The following is a 23675-nucleotide window of genomic DNA, read 5'->3' on the forward strand; positions in this document are numbered from 1 at the left end:
TACTGGAGGTACGTTATACATGCAAACTCTGCATTACATCCTGCATATGAGGAGATGTGTATTCCTGTGTTTCAGTCTCAACAGTCAAACATTAAAGTTATAACCTTGAAGATTTCATTTCAATAAACGTCTGTTAAGTCACTATCTATCGTCGAATAAGGTAACACAATGGTGATTGAGCCTATGGCCCACTGATTTGCATGGCCCTTGCGTTTGAATTATGATTATTACAAACCAGGTGTCAGTGGCAACTTTCCCGCCATACATTCAAATCAGCAGAGCTGATGCAACTGGTTCTTCATTCGCTTGTGTGTGAAGCGGCTTATCTTTTAAAAGCTTTTTCTTATTGGCTTTTTACTCACAAAGCATTTATTGCACAGACAGTAAGTGTCTCCCCTGTCACACACACAGAAGGCTCAGACTCTCACACTGAGCTGAAATGAAACAAGTGCACATAAATTAGGTAAATAACAAATAAACAGTCCCTGCTGCATTTTGCTGTCATTTATGGTCGCGCTATATCCTCTCTTCTCTATTCCATTCCACTCATGTTTCATTGAGGGGTCCTTGTGTGTGTGTGTGCTGCACACACAGCAGAGCAGAGGACAAGGAACCAGGTGAAGTACTCGAGTTGACAACAACTACACTCGTTACATTACTGTAAGTGCAATAAAAGTTTCGCAAGTAAAAAGTCAATAAGAGTAATTTATTAATGTTGTTTACGCAAAAGAACAACAACCTGCAATCATCGTAGGTCCTTTAATATCATGCAAACTGGTTCTGTAACTGTCTTTTTCTTCTTCCAGGCCTCCTCCTCTGAGGCAAGGGGTCGCTGGTTGGGGGTTTTGTTGGCTGAGACTGGCTCCACCACTGATCCAGCCACCTTGCACTATGACTACATTGATGTCGAGACCACCGCCAACGTCATCCAGCTGGCCAAGCAGTCCTTCTGGTGAGAGACACACAATCACAGAAACACAAAGTCAAAGAACTGCCATTTGTTTCTAATTGAGTCGTCACTTTTCTCCCCACTTTTTCCTGCTTTTCTTCAGTAATTCAGTATTTTCTAGCTTAGTTTTACTATTTTATTTTACTTTATTTTACTACTACGTTTATTCATGAAGAAATCTTAGAACATTGTAACAAGAAAGACATAAAGTGATATGGTGCTGATGATAGCAATATATTGTGAATGCAAATTTTATAAGTTCATAATTTCACTGGATATAAGTATGTAGATTTATACCTCTGTAGCTTCAGCTGTTTTTCAAAGAAAGAAAGAAAGACAGAGAAAGGAAGTGTTTTTGCTTCCCATCATCTTTTTAAAAGAAAAATACTTCCAAATTTCAGATGTTGCCTTTATTTTAACTTTATCTCCTCCATGTACAGTGTATTTTGTGGACTAATGTGTATATTTGAGGTGTTGTGCCTCAAGTCCAGAGCAGAGGCGTCACCCTGGGCCCCACCTGGCTCCTCCAACCTCCAGGTCAGAACACTGAGCTGTACTATGCTGTCTTTTACTGTCCTGGTGCTTCATTACTCCTATAGCAGTTTACTTGAAATTGCAAACACCTACCTACATGCCACCATTAGCCGTCTAATTTTTTATGTGTGTGTGTGTGTGTGTGTGTGTGCGTGTGTGTGTGGTCACTGGCTATGTGACAGACCCAGGAGTCTTCTCCCTCCTTCAGCTGTGACACCAGTCCTGCTCCCTGCTGGTCAACAGTGCCTCACTGCTCTGATGGCAGCAGGGCGGCCAGAAGGCCTCACCAGTCCAGGGACACAGGAAGACCAAGGTCAGAGCTCACAATGCAGACTGGGACTAAGGTGATGTATAATGGTTTGCAATATACAGGGACAGTTTTGGCAGTCCTGTTTCAACATGAGTCCCCTCATGCACAAAGTTCATAAAGACATTTTCCCACTTTGAGTGGAATTAACACATCGTCTTATCACCCAACATCAGTGTTGGATCTCACTAATGCTCTTGTGGCTGAATGGGATCAAATCCCTGCAGCCAGGTTCCAACATCTTGTGGAAAGAAAAATTGTTTTTTTTACAGCCTGGATTTTATTTTTGTAGCTCTGACTCATGGTTCTGTCAGTTATGAAAACATCATACTCACCAAAATAATATGTACATTTTTACTATATTTTTTATGACCAGTGTAGTACCTGTAGTACTGGAAACTGTGTTAAGTCACAATAACTAGTATATGAATCAGCAAATAGGGAAAGAAGAACATCACACTTGTGGCAGCAAAGCCACGCCAAGCTGTGTGTCAGGGTGGAGAGAGGAGGAGAGGAGGAGCAGTGTGTCAAACACAACACACTAGAAGTGAAGCTATTCTATCTTTTTCACTTTTGGATAAAAATAAGTTTGTGTTTGTGGTTTGAACATTTAATCCACTACAAACTCCCCTTTAAATCATTGAAATCCTGCAGCACATGTTCATCAAGCCAAGTTTTATTTGACTTTTTTATTTATTCTAACAGGTTTGAGGCTAGAGTAGGCAAGTGCCGAAAATGTTTGAAGAAATAATCTTATATATAAGATAATAATAATTTTCTGAAACTATTTTCTACTATTATTTTCTGTGTTGTACAACATTATGTGCATATTTAATTGAATATTACATGTTTTTCTTCTACAGCGTTCATTTAAAATAACCACTGATCTGAATGCTTGTATTAATTCTGAAAAACTACTACTGGTGATAAAATTTCAGTGATAACAGTGATTGACGTCTGGTCATTCTCCTGGTTGCCATGACAATTGGTGAAACTACTTTTAGCTTTTATGCTCCAAGCTGCTGGAACATCCCACCCAATCATGTTAAATGTGCTCCAACGCTGTCATCTTTTAAAACTAAACTGAAAACATTCCCTTTCAGTGGTCACTTAATTATTTTATTTTATTCCTACTTTCTTAATGGTATTAGTCTTGTTTATTTTAATTGTGTTTACTTATGCCTAATGTTTTATCTTGTACATTATTCATATAGTGTTTGTGGCTGCAGCTTTCCTGGTAGCTCAGCTCTGTGAAGCACATTGTGCTTCCTCCTGGAATGAAATGTACTCTACAAATAAAGTTTTGTTTGCTTGCTTGATAATATCAAAGGCAAATCCATGTAAATGTGGAGCATGCAAACTAAGTGTGTGTCTCTGTTTGTTTGTTTTGCAGGAATGGGAGCAGAAGAACAGCACATAAACCTCTCAACTCCTCACATCAGTCTCATGTCATTTCCTTTTTCTTTTTCTTTTTCTTATTAAGAGATTGTGTTAATATTTATTTTAACTGTTCATACAGTCTGAGAGCGTGTTGAGGACACAAGCATAGCATTCACATGAACCAGAACAAGTTGCCTGTTTTAGTAAACTGTAAGTACCACAACATACAGAAATAGCAACCTTTTGAAACTTTTATACTATGGAGCATGTTTAGTGCATAAACTTTCTTCTTCAAGCAACCACCAGTCTCTTTGTTTCCTTTTCACTCAAAATCTGATTCAGTTTGGGTTCAAAAAGGTCAAAACCAAGTATTTATTTGTACATGTTTAAAGGAAATACTAGCTTCCCTTTGTTTATTTATGTTGATATATTTAAAGTGTTTTTGTAGAATTTGTTTGGCTCCACACGATCATATTTTCTACATCATGACTGGTTGTCATTCATGTGTGTCAGCATCAGCAGACAAAGTGCATCTTTAAGGGTCACAGTAATCACACAGCAGCTGAACAACAATGCAGCTCCTCTCAAAGAGCTATTTATTTCAAGAAGCAGAATTATTCTCAGCATCATCATGAATTCATATTTTATGTCTGTGATGTGGGAGGAATTTGAAGGTATATTGGTGGGTAATGGTGAATCCCCTGTTTTATTTCCTGTTTTCTTGCTGAATGAATACAATCCTGTATTTGTATTGTGGAGAACCTCCGGACACTGACCTCTGGTAGCTGTTTCAGGACAGCAGCTGACAGTTGGTAGGCCCCTTCATCCTGGTTTACTGTCCACTGGCTCTGAAACCAGAGCCCCTCATCTTCATCAGGGCCGTTTTTAGTTGTGTCCATTACCTGAACTGCCAGTTTTTAATATGGAAAACCATATTTTCTCACTTGTCTCTAGTGTTGTGTAGCCATGCAGATACTTTTGGTTGTATTTGTCCAGGTATTGAGATTTCTGCACCAACACAATGAGACTGAATAAAATATTGTTTATGGCACTAACAGCATAATCAATAATTACAAATTCAAACGCAACGTGTCTTTCAAGAGACCTGTTTTCTTAAGTACTATTTTTGCAGTAGAAAGTTGTTCCAAACCAAAAGTACCTGCATGGCTACCACCTGCACCTGCTTACTGAGAAAAAATGAGCCTGATTCCAGGCTAGAGATGTGCTGCCCACATGTCTCATCAATGTCATATTTTTATATTTTTATGGTGCTTTTTTGATTTAGGCTTTATGCTCCACTGTAGTCAGCATGTTAGCATGAAGACAAGGAGTAGAGGATTTATATCTGCAAGTATTTAGTTCATGTTGTTTCTCTGTCAGCTTGGCGTGGCTTATAACTGAGCAAGATGTCTGATGTCAGTAAATGTGAACCTGCTGTACATAGCTTGGCTTTGTAGGTGGGGGTGGGGGGTTGTGGGGGGAATACAGACTCATGCATCAGTGTTTGTTTTTGCACCTTATTCATTTTCTACTCTGTTTTATATCTCAGACAGTCTCCGCCTTGGTGACAGACATGCTTGTACATAAATGAATAAACCTGACAAACAGCTCACTGCTGACTGTGATGAAATGCAACATTTCTATTTTTCTGAGCGTTTTAAGGTCGTCTCCATGTTAAAGGATGTGGTTCGAGTTAAGAAAAAGCTCAAGTTGAGGTTGTACTTAAAGGGCTCGTAAAAAAGGAAGTTTGAACATTCACTTTTCCATGACAGCTGGGCAAACTCCATCTGCTGTACAGAGAACTACTCTCCTGAGACTGAAAGTGTGATCACTGTTATTAGTTTTTGGAGCTGTTCCTCAACAAGCTGCCATAAACTCATCATGAGGAAGAAACATGTCACAGAGTGCAGCCGTGTGGCTCATTAACGTGTTTTTAATAGTTTTTGGACAGTGGAGGTCTACGGCACAGAGAAATAAGATATATCAGACTTTGGATACAAACACAATACTTGTAAGTAGGATGAGTTCATTGCTGTTCAAAGACATTACTGTTAGCGGCTGGGTCAGTAAAATCAGTCCTTGGGGAAACTTCCACTCCCAACATAAAGCTCTGCAAATGAAGATCAACTGTAACAATGAGGAAATGAAACAGCATGTCCGACAACTCCTTCCGGCTCTGCAGGAGGGAGGAGACAGACAGAAACTCAGGGTTTGAAGAAAAGCTGCCAGTGAGCAGGTTAGTTCACAGAGTGAGTTACCACAGTGACTGACCTTCAGTTAAAGTCATCTCACATGTTTTCACTAAACCCACGATCTGGAACAGACCCCAGGCTAAAGAGAAGTCCCCTTGCTGATGGGTGTAGTCAAAAGTATGCTCTGTTGCACCTGTAACCACACCCAACAGCAATGTCATGATGTACTTACCACAGCCCAAAGTACACTTCTCTACATCACAGCAGCAAGGTGAGAAGTTTAACCACTGAAGGTCAGTGAAAAGATTTTCAGCTGCTGTTAAATTGCTAATTTAATAATGTAGGAGCTCACATGCAGCATATATATGCCCAATATGTATGAACATGCCACAACCTGAGGGACAGTGAATGACCTACACACGCGCACACACACACACACACACACACACACACACACACACACACACACACACACACACACACACACACAAATACATGCATAAGATATAGTGTTTATAATTAATATATATCAATCTTATTGTTGGAGAAGTACCACTCCATTCTTCAGAGACATGCTGTACCCTCTGGTTTGCATCTTTGTGGAGAAGGATTCATACTGCAGCAGGATAATGACCCCAAACACACCTCAAAGCTTTGCAAGAACTACTTGAAGACCAAAGAAGACCAAGGAGTCCTGACTGTCATGGACTTTCCTCCACAGTCACCTGACCTCAACCCCATTGAACATTCATGGGGCACTTGAAGACTGAGAGAGCCAAACTTTCTGTGACATCACAAGAAGCTCTTTGGAACATTGTCAAATCCTAACGAGGCTCATCAGGTTTTGAACAGACTTGTGGAGTCCATGCCAGCTGGGGTGCATGATGTCATTAAAGTAAAAGGAGGAAATACTAAGATATTCTGTAATTCATGTACCTTTTTCAAATCACTTGTAATGAAAGAAATAGTTTTACATTCAGAACAAATGCAAAATAGAAGTATCTTGACTAGAGGTCTCAGTATGCATCTATTCCACCCTTTAGACCATAAAATGTACTTGTGTCTGTTATTGCCAGTGAGTAGTAGATAGCAAAAACATGAACCAGGTCATCATTTTACACAATAATACATCACCATCATTCAGAATGTCTTAACATTTACATGTATGTATAAGTGAGAGGCTCAGAAGACTTCCTGCTGCCTGAAGGCAACAATATGTAGTAGAGTAGTGGTAGACAAATAGCAGCCATGAGCCAAATCTGGTTGAACTGTCTCCTATTAAACCTGTGAACTGATATTACTCAATTTATTTATATATGTATGTGTGTATTTTCATTTGATGTATATACACATTGGAATCGGTGGAATTTTAATTAGAGGTGTTAACCACATTTAAACATTTCAAACATCCAGCCCAGCCTCTCTGTGAACAGGTATCTTTGGAACTACTTTCTACTGAAGAAATAGTCCCAATGAAAACTGATCACAGTGAATTCTGTTTGGAGTAATGAAGACTCCATAGAGAGATGTTGCTGCTGAATTATCTGAATGACACTTTTTCAACACTGTGAGCACCAAAAAACAAAGAAACAGAAAATTCCATTCACCTCTACTGTATAGAAGAGAAATACAACTGAAACTCTGCACACTAGATACGACTGGAGGTAAGTGAGAAATAAAATATATATATTTTGTAGGTGAGATGAACTGATCCCTTCAAATCATCACCTTTGCACACGACCAAAGTATGACTCTGAAAAAAACAGCCTCAAAAATGCTCTGTGGGAACATGAAAATGTGTTGGAGATAAACATTTAAATGTGTGTCATTACTTTTTGCATACAGAATGCAGCAGACCAGTGACTTTTGCCCCTAACAGAGAAGAGAAGCTGGTGTTGTATTTGACTAGATTTGCCTAAGAACAGCAAATACAGAGGTAGAGTTTCCTTTTAATAGTGAACATCGACACACAGAGACCTCAGAGCAGCATCATGATGGAAAGGATCTTGCTGGGTGTCCTGTATCTCTCAGGTCAGTGAAATATTTAAAGATATAATATGTAACTTTTGCACATTATAATGTTTAATGTCTAACGTTTCACTCAATGTTTTATTGAGTTGTGTAATTACATCATCCAAAATGTTTCTAATGTTCAAACCCAGAAATTCACACTTTTAATCAAGGTAAGGGTCCTTTTCATTTGGTCGGCAGTTGATAGCATCATATGACCTTTGTGCATACATCAGTGTTGTGGTTGTCTGCCAAATGCTGTCATAAACTGACATGTATCCAGATTTAAGCCACATTTTTATTAAACATTTTTATATCTTGGTTGTTTTTAACTATATCTTTTAACCGGATGAAGGATTTTAGTCATCAGACGTCTGAATCTTAAGTTATCAGAGAAGCAAGCTGAGCAAATGTTAACAGCCTCTCTGAATGTCTCGTATCCAGAGGGGCTGAAACACTGATTATTAACATGAAACTGCTTTATTCAGTGTTTTACTGGTTTTAATCACTGTGTAGGATATTCCTCAGCAGAACACTGTCTACCTTAATAAGTGGCCAATGCCATCACTTTATTACTTTCCTTATTGTTTGAATGTGTACATTTGTGTCTATAACTATGTTGGAAATTTTTAACTCAATTCTCCAAGTTGTATGTGTGTTAAAATCAGGTAATTAATATCTCAGTAACCACTAGAGATAAATATGTGCTGTTTGGTAGCATTGTAATCTCCTGAGCATAAGAACATTCGATTTTTAGTCATGGTAGTTGTTTGGTAACAAGGTACAGTTGTTTGAGAGATTGTTTTAAAAATAAGACAAATTATCTGACCTCCAGTGGATGCCATGATTGGTCAGATGCTTCTCTGAAGTCCCTTATCTAACTGTACCTATAAAAGACCATCACTGGAATGCAATAGTTGGATTCTCTTTGTTACTGGTACGAGGTCCCATTCTTTCTCTGAGAAACCAACTTCAGCTGACAAATCTTCATCTCCACTCCCCACGGTGGCAACACCTTCTCATCTCTCCTGACGTCACCACACCACTCAGCAGCTACCAGCCCACAGACATGCAAGTAGCACACTCCTGCTCTGCTAACCGGGTGAATTCAAAAAGCTTCATCTGCTTAGAACTGAATTCTAAATTTGCCACCCCAGTTTACCAGCTGCTTCCAGTGACGGTCACTAGTCAACCCCTTTTCTGACAAACTCTGGTTCTGCATTCATTCATTCTTTCATTGTGGCGTCATTATTTGTTTAGTGAGTGTTGTTTTGTGTCATTGTTAGGTTAGTCTTTAGGTAATAAATGTTTTGCATATAAGGTCATTGCCTTATACTTACTTTCAGTCACTTTATGTATCCGATTCCTTTCCTGAGTGCAAGTTAATTCCTTCCCAAAGCTGATTTATGTGTTAAAGATTCTCTTGACTAATCACCAAGAGAAACTATTTATTAGTCTTATTATGCTGATTCTGAGGTTATAAAGTAGTGTTATCCTCACAGGCTGGTCCATCTTCTCCACATGTCGTCTCCATCAGTACCACTTTGTTGCTGAACCCATGAATTGGACTGAAGCTCAGACGTACTGCAGAGAGACATACACAGACCTGGTCACCATTGAAAACACTGAAGACATGAACCAACTCAACAACACAGTTTCATCTGCTGGTTACAACAGTCAGGTCTGGATTGGCCTGTACAGAGTCATTGATTGGAAGTGGTCAGATGGGTACAGAGGGAGTGGAGCTGAATATAGGGACTGGAGATCCAATCAACCAAGTTTAGACACTGATAAACGCTGTGTAGTTATCATAGATACTTATAACTCATGGCATTCCATTGATTGCACACTTACACATTATTTCATCTGTTACAATGGTAAGTACCCAGCAAAGCATTATTTCCTCTCTAATAATGATTATATTGTAGTTCAGGACTTCAACTCAAAGATTCATTTTTCCCCAATACTTTAACTGCAGGAACACAGCTGGATCCTCAATTTGTTTTTGTGAATCAAAGAATGAACTGGTCCAATGCTCAGAGGTACTGCAGGGAGAACTTCACAGACCTGACCACTGTGAGGAACGACGTTGAGAACCAGGAGGTCCTGAATTTGTTGCCAGGTCGAGCCTGGACATGGATCGGCCTGTACAGAGATCCTGACATTAACTGGTCTGATGGCAGTGCCTACTCGTTCAACAGTTGGAGTGCCTCAGTTTCAGGATCACTCATGAAAATGATGTGTGGTGTGCAGGAATCAGACCAATGGACATTCAAGTCCTGTGAAGAGAGATTTCCATTTGTCTGCTACAGTGTCCCTCCTGGTGAGTGGTTTACTGTCCTTCAGCTGCATAACTTAAGCATAAATCATGTTTGAATTGTTAGGACGGGCAGGAGTGCGTTTGGTTATTAGCAATAATTCATAATTATCATAGATAATTATGAATTATGAAAGATATTGAAAAGATATTGAAAGATATTGTTAATGTTAATCAATAATTCAGGCACCAACTGTTGGATCTGTGAGGAGCACAGTTGATTATTAACAATAATTAACAATTATCAATAATAAATATAAATTAATTGATTAATAGAATTATTAATATGTATTATCAAATACGGGGCACCACCTGGAAACCGGGACCAATAACCAAACAAGGTAGTCTCATAAAAGAGTTCATCTAGAATGTTAATATCTGAGAAATATCAACATTCAAGGGTGAACAAAGAAGGGTTGAATTCGAGCGGTGTCTGGGTTACACAATAGGGTTACACTCACCAAATTCTGTGTTACACACGTGTCTGATGGCGGATAAGGAAAGAGAGAGCAGTTCTGTATCTAATGTTATCTGACCATCAGATGTGTAAAAAGATGTCAGTGCGTGTATGTGTGTGTGTGTGTGTGTTAGTCGCAAGAGAAAGGGAAGAAGAAGGGAAAGCGATTGTGAGGGGAAGAGAAGCAGTTCCTTTGTCCACAGACAGCATGCGTACGGACAGCAGTCTGTGACGCACGTTGTCTGGTTTCTGCAACTTACTTCCTCCCTCACGGTGGCACAAACACAGCCGTTCTCGCGCTGTGGCGAATCTCTGGCGAGCTGGCTGGCGGAGAGAACAACAGAGTCGACTCGGTGAAGAAGAGCGGGGCAGAGAAGTTCCACGTCTTCCTGAAGAAACTCTGTTTCTTCCTTCTCAAGGGGAATTTGATGACGGTGGTTGCAGCAGCGGTCTCTCTTGGATCCAGGAATGTGTTCGGGTGAACACGGGCGAAGTCTCGTCTTGTCCAGCGAGGGGAAAGACTTCGGTGAGGGGAAAGACACGTGCGTGGGGTACCTACGTTAGTGAAGCTGACTCACAGGAGGACGGTGTTTCTCCTGGCTCAGTTCACAATGAAAGCGTGTGTTTCAGGGTGTGCTCAGTTTTTAAAGGGGCGGTGATGTCATGGCTATGTCATCAGGATGCTCCGCTGTGCAGGAGCGTCTCCATCAATGAGAGACTGTATGTTGACTGTTCCCTGCTGAGGTGTGAAAATCGCAAAGCATCCTTGGAAATGGAGTTTGCAATGGACTCTCATTGTCTGTAAGCAGCATTTTGTTCCTATTCCTTTGTCTCGGGGGAAATAAAGGAAAAAGCACCTTGTGGTCAGGCTTCACAGGTTACATGTAGGCCTTCTCTGTGTGACCTTGTGCTTTGAGGCCTAACAGAATGTACTTGAAAAAATGTAAATATCACAGAACTAATAGGACAGCAAATGAATGATTCATTTCTCCTCTCATTCTGTGTCTCAGTACCAGTAAAGAGGTGGGTAGTTAAGCTGAGGATGAAGGTGCAGGACTCCTCTGTGGATCTCAATGACCCTGCTGTGAAAGCAAACATCCTGAAAAAGGCAAGTCTCCAAAATCCAGACTGGGTTGGGGGCTGGGGGTGTCTCAAACAGGTCTAGAATACTTGTTTACATGCTTATTCTGCTTGATGTGTTTTGCCACTATGAAGTTTGATAATATCTAAAAACCAGTGGGGTTTTTTAGATACAACAACAACACAATAAGGGGGATGAATGTTTCCAAATGGCTTCCATTTGTGTTTCCCAGTTCCAGGACAGACTGAAGGAGCAAGGAGTGAGTGGAGTCACCCTGAAGTGGAGAGAACAGCCTGATGGGAAAGTCTTCCACAAGGAGGGAAAAGAAGAGAAGAAGAAAAAATGAAAGAAGACTGAGCTCTGAAATGAAAACCCAGCTTTACTTATCTGTAATCCATGTTGAATGTTGATCCTCTATCTGCTAACAATATACTATCATCAGCTTAACCGTAACCTTGACTACATCCTGTATAGAAGAGTTTTATCCTTCCTCATCAATATTACTGTGTGAAGTGTTTCAATCAAAGTCACTTTTCTTCCAAATAAAACATATGAGATGAGTCTTTGGCTTCAAGTTTACAGTGTGTGAACCAACCTGATAAAAGCAACAGATGTATCCACTTCACATTCCCTCCATGACAGCCAGTGGAGGAAGAAGTTTTTACATCCTTTACTTCAAAGCAGCAATACTACAATATAACATAAGTATGATGAGTAAAACGTAGTAGAAGTATAACAAGTGAAAATAGTGGTTGTGCAGTGACGTTAATATGACATTATTAGATTATTAATACTGATGCATCAGTGTGTGAACAACATTTTATTGTTGTAGCTGGTTAAGGTGGAGCTAGTTTGAACTACTTTATATACAGCAAACTTAACTGTAGGTAGTTAAGTCCAGTGGTTCCCAACCTAGGGGTTGGGCCCCTCCAAAGGGTCCCAAGATAAATCTGAGGGGTCGTGAGATGATTGATGGGAGAGGAAAGAGGTTAAAAGACAAGTGAAACACTGGTTTAATCTTTAATGTGTTGTATTTTATATCATGAGTGTTTTTATGTTAAATAAAATATTCTGTACAGTAACTAGTGACTATAGGTGTTAAATAAATGTATAATATTTCCTCAAATATTGTGAAGTACAAGTTGCTAAAAATGGAAACATTCAAGTAAAGTACAAGTACCTCAAAATTGTACTGACGTACAGTATTTGAGTAAATGTAGTTAGTTTGTTGTCAGATGATGACGGGAACATGTCATGTGACTGAGCACCTCTGTTATTTTACACACCATTGGACAAACTATGTGCTCCTACAAACATGGTTGTGAACGTCACACCAAACCTCTGTAAATATGTCAGGTCTAAATAATTACACACAACTAAAGAATATACAGATACATAGTGGGATTATAGTGAATTATCAATGACTGCATGAGCACATACTGTGTTTCATATTGCATACATGCTGAGCTCTCCACGTATCTGTGTGTGAGAATTAAAATGCAACACTGCACTCTTGTGTTTGCATGTGTGTATTGTTGGCTTCAAAGTGAGAGTCTAGTAAATGTGGGAACAAAGTGAGAGACAGACATGTAAAACAAGAGGGGAGGATGTGATTTGTTGTTGTAGTTTTACTGAACTACAGCTGATTGCATGTTACCCTTTAGAAATAATCTCACTACCATAGGATCAATAAAATGGTTTGCTTGAGAAAACATCTGAAATATCTTCATTTTAGAGGAGTCATTGAACCTCTCCTGTATTTCTCTCTTTGTTGGTAATGATTTACTGAGTCCTATTGCATTTCTACATGAGATGCTTGAGAGAATTTGAGGAAGACAGATAACAGAGAGAGAAAATAAAACATGTATTGAGTTCAGTAAAGTGACTTATTTGGGTGTAGTTTGGTTAAACTAAGAACTTGGAGTTTTGTATTAATTTGCAGCCTTGAAACATTTAGATGGGAGCTGTGTTTAGTGGCCTTTTGTTTGACACAAATGATAATGATGTAATAACAAATTACTCACCTTTACCTGGTCTCTTGGAGAGTGGATGCTACCCTTCGGTGATGAAACCTTCCGTGACCATGAACCTGGGAAGAATCATCACCCATTTACTGTGTGTGAGCCCGGCTATGTGCTCCTGTGTGTCTGGCACAGTTAGAGTGTAAGGTTGATAACAGAGATGGGGGGAGAAATTACTCACCTTGTGCAACATTTCTGGAGAAGAAACTCAGGCACAGTGCAGATGAGTAGAGGAGAGAACACCTGCTGCCAAGCAGGCTGCCTGCGTGACGTTATGTCATAGAAAGATGTAAGATGAGAGGCCAGAGAAGAACGAGCAACAGACATTGTTTTTCCCTTTATTCATCTCACCTGAGTTGGCGAGACATAAGCAACCTTCTCCTCAGTGTGGTGCCTCTAACTCCTGGAACACACAGCCTACCTTTACCTGAACAGTGTGTGTGCATCACTGAACTGCTGCGTCTCACACACCTGCAGTGTCCACACAGACAGTGTTGCTGCTGCAGTGCTGCTACTGCCAGTCCTATATTTCTACATAGAGTTTGACTTTGATAATGGACGTTAATAACAGAATGTTTCATATCATTTCATTTATATTTAGTTTAGACAGTCAAAGGTTAAGAATCGTGTGCTCATTTGTGAAAAAGAAATAAATGTGAAAGCTTTGTTTCTGACGGGCATGGTGGGGTCAAGTTGGGGCTACTTCTGTGTCAGACACATACACTCCTCATGATGGGTGAGGGAGGGACGGGGTGCGTCCTCTGACAGTCAGCTTCCTCCCCAGGGCCTGGAGGCAGCTAAGGAAGGGGAAACCACAGCCCCTTGATGCCCCAGCCAGTTGATGGTGGAGTGATGCTGCTTCCACTTGCAGATAATGGCCCCAGTGGTGCTTATGGGAACATTTAAGAGTTGAGGAATCAGTCGGTAACCTGTACCCTTCCTATGTTGCTCAACAGTCTTGTTGCAAAGGTTTTGGGAGAGCTCTTTGCCTCTAATCATCATGAGATGCTTCTTCATGACAGCTTGGTAACAAATAATGTGTTCACAGATGTCTAACCCTTTTTAAAAGAGTGGAAGTGCTAATAGCCACATGAACTAACCAGCTGATTCTAAATAGCACAGGTAAGAGGACTAATTAGTGGTTCAGTGTTTGTTCATACAGCGTGTTCAATACTTTAGGTCATTCAAATTTAATGCACATGACTTTTTTATTGATTGGAATGTTATGATTTCTTTAGCTGTTTTGCCTTATTGAGTTAATATCAATGTCTGATCTTAATTTCATATGAATATCTGCACTGGAAATATGTTTCCTGAAAAAATTGTTGACGTGTTGAATACTTATTTCCCCCACTGTACATTTCTGTTTTTCGTGTTAATTATTATACACATATGATGAAAGGAAGACGATGCACCTGAAATAGTTATATTTGTTCTGACTTATTACATGAGTTTGCCTAATTTGCATAATTTCATGATAAAAATAAAGGTTATAATACAGAAATATATTGTATGTAGGTCTGTAATAATAAGTTTCATTGTGATAGAAGAACAAGATTTATTTTTGTCTTTATTCAACTGTGGTGCCTTAGGACACATCCACCCTCACCCACGTTTAGGTTATTAAGATATTTCACATAGGCTTGGCTATGTTGCAGATTGGGCCTACTGGTACAGAAAAAATAGATATTGTGATCCGTTGTGGGGAGAGTGAGGTAACCTGTTTTACATTTACATTGTTACACTATAATACCAACTGTACCAACAAATTATATACATTTATTTTAGTCTAAAATACAAAATGTGTAATATTTCACTCATGACTGTATATCTGAGCAGGCTGTAAGTTATATACTGTACATAAACAACTACTATACAGTATGTACTGTACATAAAGTAACATCATTTTACCATTTACCGTTACCTATGTTTGACACAAAATACGAGTAGACTACATTAAGAGTTAAAAGAAAAGATCAAGCAAACACCAAGTTACTTAAATGATAAATTCAATAACACAAATAATGACTTCATTTAAAATTAGGGAACTCACGGCTGCCGTTATATAAAAGCTGGCCCGCCAAAATCCAAAGTATTAAACACAGCAAACAGCTGCACAACTTCCAGCCTCACTAGAGGACATTAATTAGATCAGAGTGGATGTGTTGGACAAATCTCACAATTAATTAACATTTAATCACAATTGTTGGATATGGAAATATACACAAGGAATGACTATATACAGGTGAAAACATTTCTGTGATATGTGTGACCTGCCCAACTGGAGGGTAAGGCACTGCTAATCCCACCTTAACCTGGGCTTCCCCCAAGACCACCTACTCTATACAGGTCAACACACAGATAAGTGTAAAGAAATTAAACAGAGACGTGGCTTCGAGAACAATTGTATCAAATTTATTCATTTAAATTTATTTAAAAAGATCAATTTAAAAAAACAGTAATGTTGTAATACAACCAGAAACCAATTTATTGATATAATAAAGATAATATCTGCCAAGTAGGTATTTAAGAGTTGAAAATACCTCACACACCCTCACGATCATGCTGTTTCTGAGCGAATAATAAAATATATATATTCAAATTACTCCTAACTCTAAAGAAAAAAACAAAAACATATGATTAACAAGCCAGGCTGACTGGTACGAGATAGCCTCTTCTTCCCACGACTACATCACCATGTGTTTGCACAACACTGCCACCACCGCAAACACACACACACACACACACACACACACACAGCAAACTAACACCCCTAGGTGCCGTGTAATACTTGTCTGCATGCAGGTGCACAACAAACCATACGGCTAGAGCCCCCACACAGTACAGCCCGGATACCTAAAGTTAAAATAAAGGAGCGCAGAGACAGCATTAATACACCTAACGAGGTCCTTCAGGCGCAGTGGACTCGTCTCACAACACAAATCAACCAATATTACAATCAGTCAAAAATATGCTGAACCAAAAGAGGCAAAAGCAACACTACATACAACTAAACAAAAGAAAGAAAAAAATAAAAAGAACAAAAACTATAGGCAAAACAGTAGCAAACTATCCTAAAAGAAAAGAAAAAGGAAAATTAAAAAAAAAACAAAAAAACAATCCCAAATATCCAACCGTGGCCTTCAATATGATATGCTTAATTATTTCATCCTACCTCTACCATAATAACCCCGGCCAATTATGGCACAGCTCAAATGCTCTTCCGCTCTGGACCCCTAAATCACAAAGAACTCATCATTTTTGATACGACTCAATACAACACTATACAGCAAACAACAACTATTAGTGCCTACCTCTACAGGTGAAATCTACTGTCTCCCACGGATCTGGATGTTCAAAAGCTGGGGTTGCCTGCACCTGGTATTTACAATTGTTGCCATTAATACCATGAAGAAAACCTGGCAGGTTGACTTTCAACTTCTATACATACCTCGAACAGGAAGACCAAACTCCCTGTCTGCCAGCTGACCACCGTGTAGGAGGACTATAGCACTCTGCCGTACGTCACGGGAAAACACGTCTCTGTGTGTGTGTATTCAATGAGTATTTAAAATGTGATTTGATTGCGCTGTCTGCGTTTCCCTTGTATGGAAAATAACATACTAACATAAAGAGGAAGTGACATAGGTGGCCGTGACCAGCCAGGTAAAAGTAGCACAATTACACGTCTATCTGCTTGTTATTTTCTTTTAATAAACAGGCAAAATACAAAGTGTAAATTAAATAAGAGATAAAGATTTGGATAGGCAGCAATAAAAGCAATGCCATAAAGACAATAATAACGCAAGAGTACTAAGTTTTTATTACAGTGGTGACTTATGACCTCTCATATCAGCGTCATCACAGTTGAATGGGTACGCTTCATTCACATCAGATCACAGCAGGGGGTGACGGAGTGTTTTCTATAAAGAAATGGACAAGGCTCTCCGCCCGCCCACCCTACAGGTGTACGCTGGTGAGATGAGGGAACACATCCGATCTGCTCCCTGCTGAGCTACTTTACAGCAAACATACGGTGAGTAATAATCTGAATGTATTTAAGCGGTAATGTTACCCTGCAGTTCTTCCCAAAGTTCCAGATTATTGCTCAGGAGGTCGTACATACTCATGTATGTAATAATAGAACAGGTACCTGGTAGTTAAACAATTACTACAGTGTAATTTGTAAATCCCTAAATTTTTACCCCCTTATTCCATAACGTCACATCTTGTTCCCCTGTACCTACATATATGTATTGGTACGTACAAAAGATTACACCGTAACTGCAGAGTAATTACACTGTACGTTGCAGGCTGTATTGTAAAGCGTTACCAAAATAAAATGTAATCTTTGTTGGCTATATGTCCACTAACAGGGCCTCACACAGCTTAATTAAAACATACTATAGTTATTCAACAAACTTACTCTTCCTACTAGCTATCATACATTGTAACTACTAGCGTTAATTCTTTGCTTATCAAAGTAATCCTTCATACATATCACATTCCTACTGAGTCATGTAGAGTTTAAAGGCAATTTAATAGATATCACAATAAAAAAAACATACATCATACATCAGCTTCAACCTCACTGAAAGTTGTCCACTGGATGGCACTGTGGTTCTATTACTATGTAACAATTTGACAGGCATTACTTTGTGACCAATAATATATAGATTACAAGATGATTTTATACTTAAGAAACATTGAATCAAACTTCTGGTTTTAAGGAACACAGAAATTCAACTAAGGCTTAACTGAATTTACGACAGGTCTGGACTATCTTTATTGGAAGTCTTACCAGGGTGAAAGCATCAGGGGAGGAATGTGGGTGTGTGTGTATGTATGAGATTAGAAGGTGAAAAGAGAACATAAAATGTAGGTAGAGTTGTCCAAACTCATCAAACAAATTGATGAGGTTTCACTATGATAAACAGTCTCTCTGCATTTGTCCAAGGAAAGGGTCCTTTAATCCGGCATCCTCTGAATCTTAGGTTGATAAAGCATGTAGCAGCATTAGTGTCATAAATTCCACTTGGGATTGTCCCACACAATTTAGAGAGAGTTTGGGGTGAGGAGATGGTTCTGTGAGGAGTCAAAACCGACACTTTAATGTGAAGGAAGGGTTCTCAGTTTACCTGAGGGCATTTCCAGACAAAGTTGAATATACATCCATGTCTTTTGAGGTTAGAGGTTATTGTTGATTGAGCTCAGACCTCCTTTGGGCTATTTTTGCAGGAAAAACAAAGATCAACTGGTTCTCCTACAATTCTGACAGGTTTGAGGCTAGAGTAGGCAAGTATTGAAAATGTTTGTAAAAATAATCTTTTATGCTCATTTTCTTAAACTATTTTCTACTATTATTTTCTGTATTGTACAACATTATGTGCATATTTGTCTGTAACTTTCGTGGCAGCTCAGCTCTGTGAGGCACATTTACATAGTACATTCCTGGAATGAAATGTATGATATAAATAAAGTTTTGTTTGCTTGCTTGATAATATCAAAGACAAATCCATGTAAATGTGGAGCGTGCAAACTAAGTGTGTGTCTCTGTTTGTTTGTTTTGCAGGAATGGGAGCAGAAGAACAGCACATTAACCTCTCAACCCCTCACATCAGTCTCATGTTATTTCCTTTTTCTTTTTCTTTTTAAGAAATTGTGTTTATATTTATTTAAACTGTTCATACAGTCTGAGAGCGTGTTGAGGACACAAGCATAGCATTCACATGAACCAGAACAAGTTGCCTGTTTTAGTAAACTGTAAGTACCACAACATACAGAAATAGCAACCTTTTGAAAGTTTTATACTATGGAGCATGTTTAGTGCACAAACTTTCTTCTTCAAGCAACCACCAGTCTCTTTGTTTCCTTTTCACTCAAAATCTGATTCAGTTTGGGTTCAAAAAGGTCAAAACCAAGTATTTATTTGTAAATGTTTAAAGGAAATACTAGCTTCCCTTTGTTTATTTATGTTGATATATTTAAAGTGTTTTTGTAGAATTTGTTTGGCTCCACACGATCATATTTTCTACATCATGACTGGTTCTCATTCATGTGTGTCAGCATCAGCAGACAAAGTGCATCTTTAAGGGTCACAGTAATCACACAGCAGCTGAACAACAATGCAGCTCATCTCAAAGAGCTATTTATTTCAAGAAGCAGAATTATTCTCAGCATCATCATGAATTCATATTTTATGTCTGTGATGTGGGAGGAATTTGAAGGTATATTGGTGGGTAATGGTGAATCCTCTGTTTTATTTCCTGTTTTCTTGCTGAATGAATACAATCCTGTATTTGTATTGTGGAGAACCTCCGGACACTGACCTCTGGTAGCTGTTTCAGGACAGCAGCTGACAGTTGGTAGGCCCCTTCATCCTGATTTACTGTCCACTGGCTCTGAAACCAGAGCCCCTCATCTTCATCAGGGCCTTTTTTAGTTGTGTCCATTACCTGAACTGCCAGTTTTTAATATGGAAAACCATATTTTCTCACTTGTCTCTAGTGTTGTGTAGCCATGCAGATACTTTTGGTTGTATTTGTCCAGGTATTGAGATTTCTGCACCAACACAATGAGACTGAATAGAATATTGTTTATGGCACTAACAGCATAATCAATAATTACAAATTCAAACGCAACGTGTCTTTCAAGAGACCTGTTTTCTTAAGTACTATTTTTGTAGTAGGAAGTTGTTCCAAACCAAAAGTACCTGCATGGCTACCACCTGCACCTGCTTACTGAGAAAAAATGAGCCTGATTCCAGGCTAGAGATGTGCTGCCCACATGTCTCATCAATGTCATATTTTTATATTTTTATGGTGCTTTTTTGATTTCGGCTTTATGCTCCACTGTAGTCAGCATGTTAGCATGAAGACAAGGAGTAGAGGATTTATATCTGCAAGTATTTAGTTCATGTTGTTTCTCTGTCAGCTTGGCGTGGCTTATAACTGAGCAAGATGTCTGATGTCAGTAAATGTGAACCTGCTGTACATAGCTTGGCTTTGTAGGTGGGGGTGGGGGGTTGTGGGGGGAATACAGACTCATGCATCAGTGTTTGTTTTTGCACCTTATTCATTTTCTACTCTGTTTTATATCTCAGACAGTCTCCGTCTTGGTGACAGACATGCTTGTACATAAATGAATAAACCTGACAAACAGCTCTCTGCTGACTGTGATGAAATGCAACATTTCTATTTTTCTGAGCGTTTTAAGGTCGTCTCCATGTTAAAGGATGTGGTTCGAGTTAAGAAAAAGCTCAAGTTGAGGTTGTACTTAAAGGGCTCGTAAAAATGGAAGTTTGAACGTTCACTTTTCCATGACAGCTGGGCAAACTCCATCTGCTGTACAGAGAACTACTCTCCTGAGACTGAAAGTGTGATCACTGTTATTAGTTTTTGGAGCTGTTCCTCAACAAGCTGCCCTAAACTCATCATGAGGAAGAAACATGTCACACAGTGCAGCCGTGTGGCTCATTAACGAGTTTATAATAGTTTTTGGACAACGGAGGTCTATGGAACAGAGAAATAAGATACTTTGGATACAAACACAATACTTGTAAGTAGGATGAGTTCATTGCTGTTCAAAGACATTACTGTTAGCGGCTGGGTCAGTAAAATCAGTCCTTGGGAAACTTCCACTCCCAACATAAAGCTCTGCAAATGAATATCAACTGTAACAATGAGGAAATGAAACAGCATGTCCGACAACTCCTTCAGGCTCTGCAGGAGGGAGGAGACAGACAGAAACTCAGGGTTTGAAGAAAAGCTGCCAGTGAGCAGGTTAGTTCACAGAGTGAGTTACCACAGTGACTGACCTTCAGTTAAAGTCATCTCATGTGTTTTCACTAAACCCACGATCTGGAACAGACCCCAGGCTAAAGAGAAGCCCCCTTACTGATGGGTGTAGTCAAAAGTATGCTCTGTTGCACCTGTAACCACACCCAACAGCAATGTCATGATGTACTTACCACACCCCAAAGTACACTTCTCTACATCACAGCAGCAAGGTGAGAAGTTTAACCACTGAAGGTCAGTAAAAAGATTTTCAGCTGCTGTTAAATTGCTAATTTAATAATGTGGGAGCTCACATGCAGTATATATATGCCCAATATGTATGAACATGCCACAACCTGAGGGACAATGAAGGACCTACACACACGCACACACACACACACAAATACATGCATAAGATATACTATATATAATTGATATATATCAATCTTAATGTTGGAGAAGTACCACTCCATTCTTCAGAGACATGCTGTACCCTCTGGTTTGCATCTTTGTGGAGAAGGATTCATACTGCAGCAGGATAATGACCCCAAACACACCTCAAAGCTTTGCAAGAACTACTTGAAGACCAAAGAAGACCAAGGAGTCCTGACTGTCATGGACTTGGAGGGAGATGTTGCTGCTGAATTATCTGAATGACACTTTTTCAACACTGTGAGCACCAAAAAATAAAGAAACAAAAAATTCCATTCACCTCTAACGTATAGAAGACAAATACAACTGAAACTCTGCACACTAGATATGACTGGAGCTAAGTGAGAAATAAAATATATATTTTTTGTAGTTGGGAAAAAAATTAAATATTCTGTGAGTACATGACAATGTTTTGGAGATAAACATTTACATATGTCATACTTTTTGCATTTGGAATGCAGCAGAACCGTGACTTTTAACAGTAACAGAGAAGAGAAGCTGGTCTTGTATTTGACTAGATTTGCCTAAGAACAGCTAATACAGAGGTAGAGTTTCCTTTTAATAGTGAACATCGACACACAGAGACCTCAGAACAGCATCATGATGGAAAGGATCTTGTTGGGTGTCCTGTATCTCTCAGGTCAGTGAAATATTTAAAGATATAATATGTAACTTTTCTGCATTATAAAATCTAAAAACGACTAGACATATGTTATATATTTTGTTGAGTTGTTTAATTATCCCAGATGTTTCCAACAATTTTCAAACCGTGAGAAATCTGAAATTTTAATCAAGGTTAAGGGTCTGTTTCATTTGGTCGGCAGTTAATAGCATCATACCCTCTTTGTGTGTATGTCAGTGTTGTGGTTGTCTGCCAGGAACTGTCAATAATTTCATTTTTATCTAGTTTTAAGCCACATTTTTCGATAAACTTTTTATATCTTGGTTGTTTTTAACTATATCTTTTAACCGGATGAAGGATTTTAGTCATCAGACGTCTGGATCTTAAGTTATCAGAGAAACAAGCTGAGCAAATGTTAACAGCCTCTCTGTCTCGTATCCAGAGGGGCTGAAACACTGATTATTAACATGAAACTGCTTCATTCAGTGTTTTACTGGTTTTAATCACTGTGTAGGATATTCCTCAGAAGAACACTGTCTACCTTAATAAGTGGCCAATGCCATCTCTTTATTACTTTCCTTATTGTTTGAATGTGTACATTTGTATCCATAACTATGTTGGAAATTTTTAACTCAATTCTCCAAGTTGTATGTGTGTTAAAATCAGGTAATTAATATCTCAGTAACCACTAGAGATAAACATGTGCTGTTTGGTAGCATTGTAATCTCCTGAGCATAAGAACATTCGATTTTTAGTCATGGTAGTTGTTTGGTAACAAGGTACAGTTGTTTGAGAGATTGTTTTAAAAATAAGACAAATTATCTGACCTCCAGTGGATGCCATGATTGGTCAGACACTTCTCTGAAGTCCCTTATCTAACTGTACCTATAAAAGACCATCACTGGAATGCAATAGTTGGATTCTCTTTGTTACTGGTACGAGGTCCCATTCTTTCTCTGAGTTGAAACCAACTTCAGCTGACAAATCTTCATCTCCACTCCCCACGGTGGCAACACCTTCTCATCTCTCCTGCCGTCACCACACCACTCAGCAGCTACCAGCCCACAGACATGCAAGTAGCACACTTCTGCTCTGCTAACCGGGTGAATTCAAAAAGCTTCATCTGCTTAGAACTGAATTCTAAATTTGCCACCCCAGTTTACCAGCTGCTTCCAGTGACGGTCACTAGTCAACCCCTTTTCTGACAAACTCTGGTTCTGCATTCATTCATTCTTTTATTGTAGCGTCAGTTTGTTTAGTGAGTGTTGTTTTGTGTCATTGTTAGGTTAGTCTTTAGGTAATAAATGTTTTGCATATAAAGTCATTGCCTTTGTTTTCTTTAACTTACTTTCAGTCACTTTACGTATCCGATTCCTCTCCTGAGTGCAAGTTAATTCCTTCCCAAAGCTGATTTATGTGTTAAAGATTCTCTTGACTAATCACCAAGAGAAACTATTTATTAGTCTTATTATGCTGATTCTGAGGTTATAACGCTGAACAAATAATTGAAGTGGTTCTGTGTAATAATTCTGCTTAACAGTAAATTTCCCCAAACTGAGCTAAAATTTCCCTACAATTGGGTCTGTTTGTTTTGGAGA

The 23675-nt window shown here is 39.0% G+C and overlaps 1 protein-coding gene and 1 long non-coding RNA gene across 2 annotated transcripts; one reads left to right on the top strand and one right to left on the bottom strand.

Moving 5' to 3' along the window:
- The first annotated feature begins 7322 nt into the window (after positions 1-7322).
- LOC121889872 (secretory phospholipase A2 receptor-like) lies at positions 7323-11311 on the top strand. Its single transcript, XM_042402096.1, has 5 exons — positions 7323-7393; positions 8875-9320; positions 9353-9695; positions 10435-10548; positions 11157-11311. Exons 1-5 carry the CDS (start codon positions 7354-7356, stop codon positions 11309-11311), a joined length of 1098 nt encoding a protein of 365 aa, XP_042258030.1. The 5' UTR covers positions 7323-7353.
- A 4431-nt stretch (positions 11312-15742) lies between these two features.
- Positions 15743-16773, bottom strand: LOC121889552. Its single transcript, XR_006093560.1, has 3 exons — positions 16700-16773; positions 16563-16626; positions 15743-16484 (listed from the first exon to the last, which is right to left on the bottom strand). It is a non-coding gene; the product is annotated as an uncharacterized LOC121889552 (long non-coding RNA).
- Positions 16774-23675: the final 6902 nt, after the last annotated feature.

This window comes from Thunnus maccoyii, chromosome 22, assembly GCF_910596095.1.
Source record: "Thunnus maccoyii chromosome 22, fThuMac1.1, whole genome shotgun sequence".
Taxonomy (NCBI): Eukaryota; Metazoa; Chordata; class Actinopteri; order Scombriformes; family Scombridae; genus Thunnus; species Thunnus maccoyii.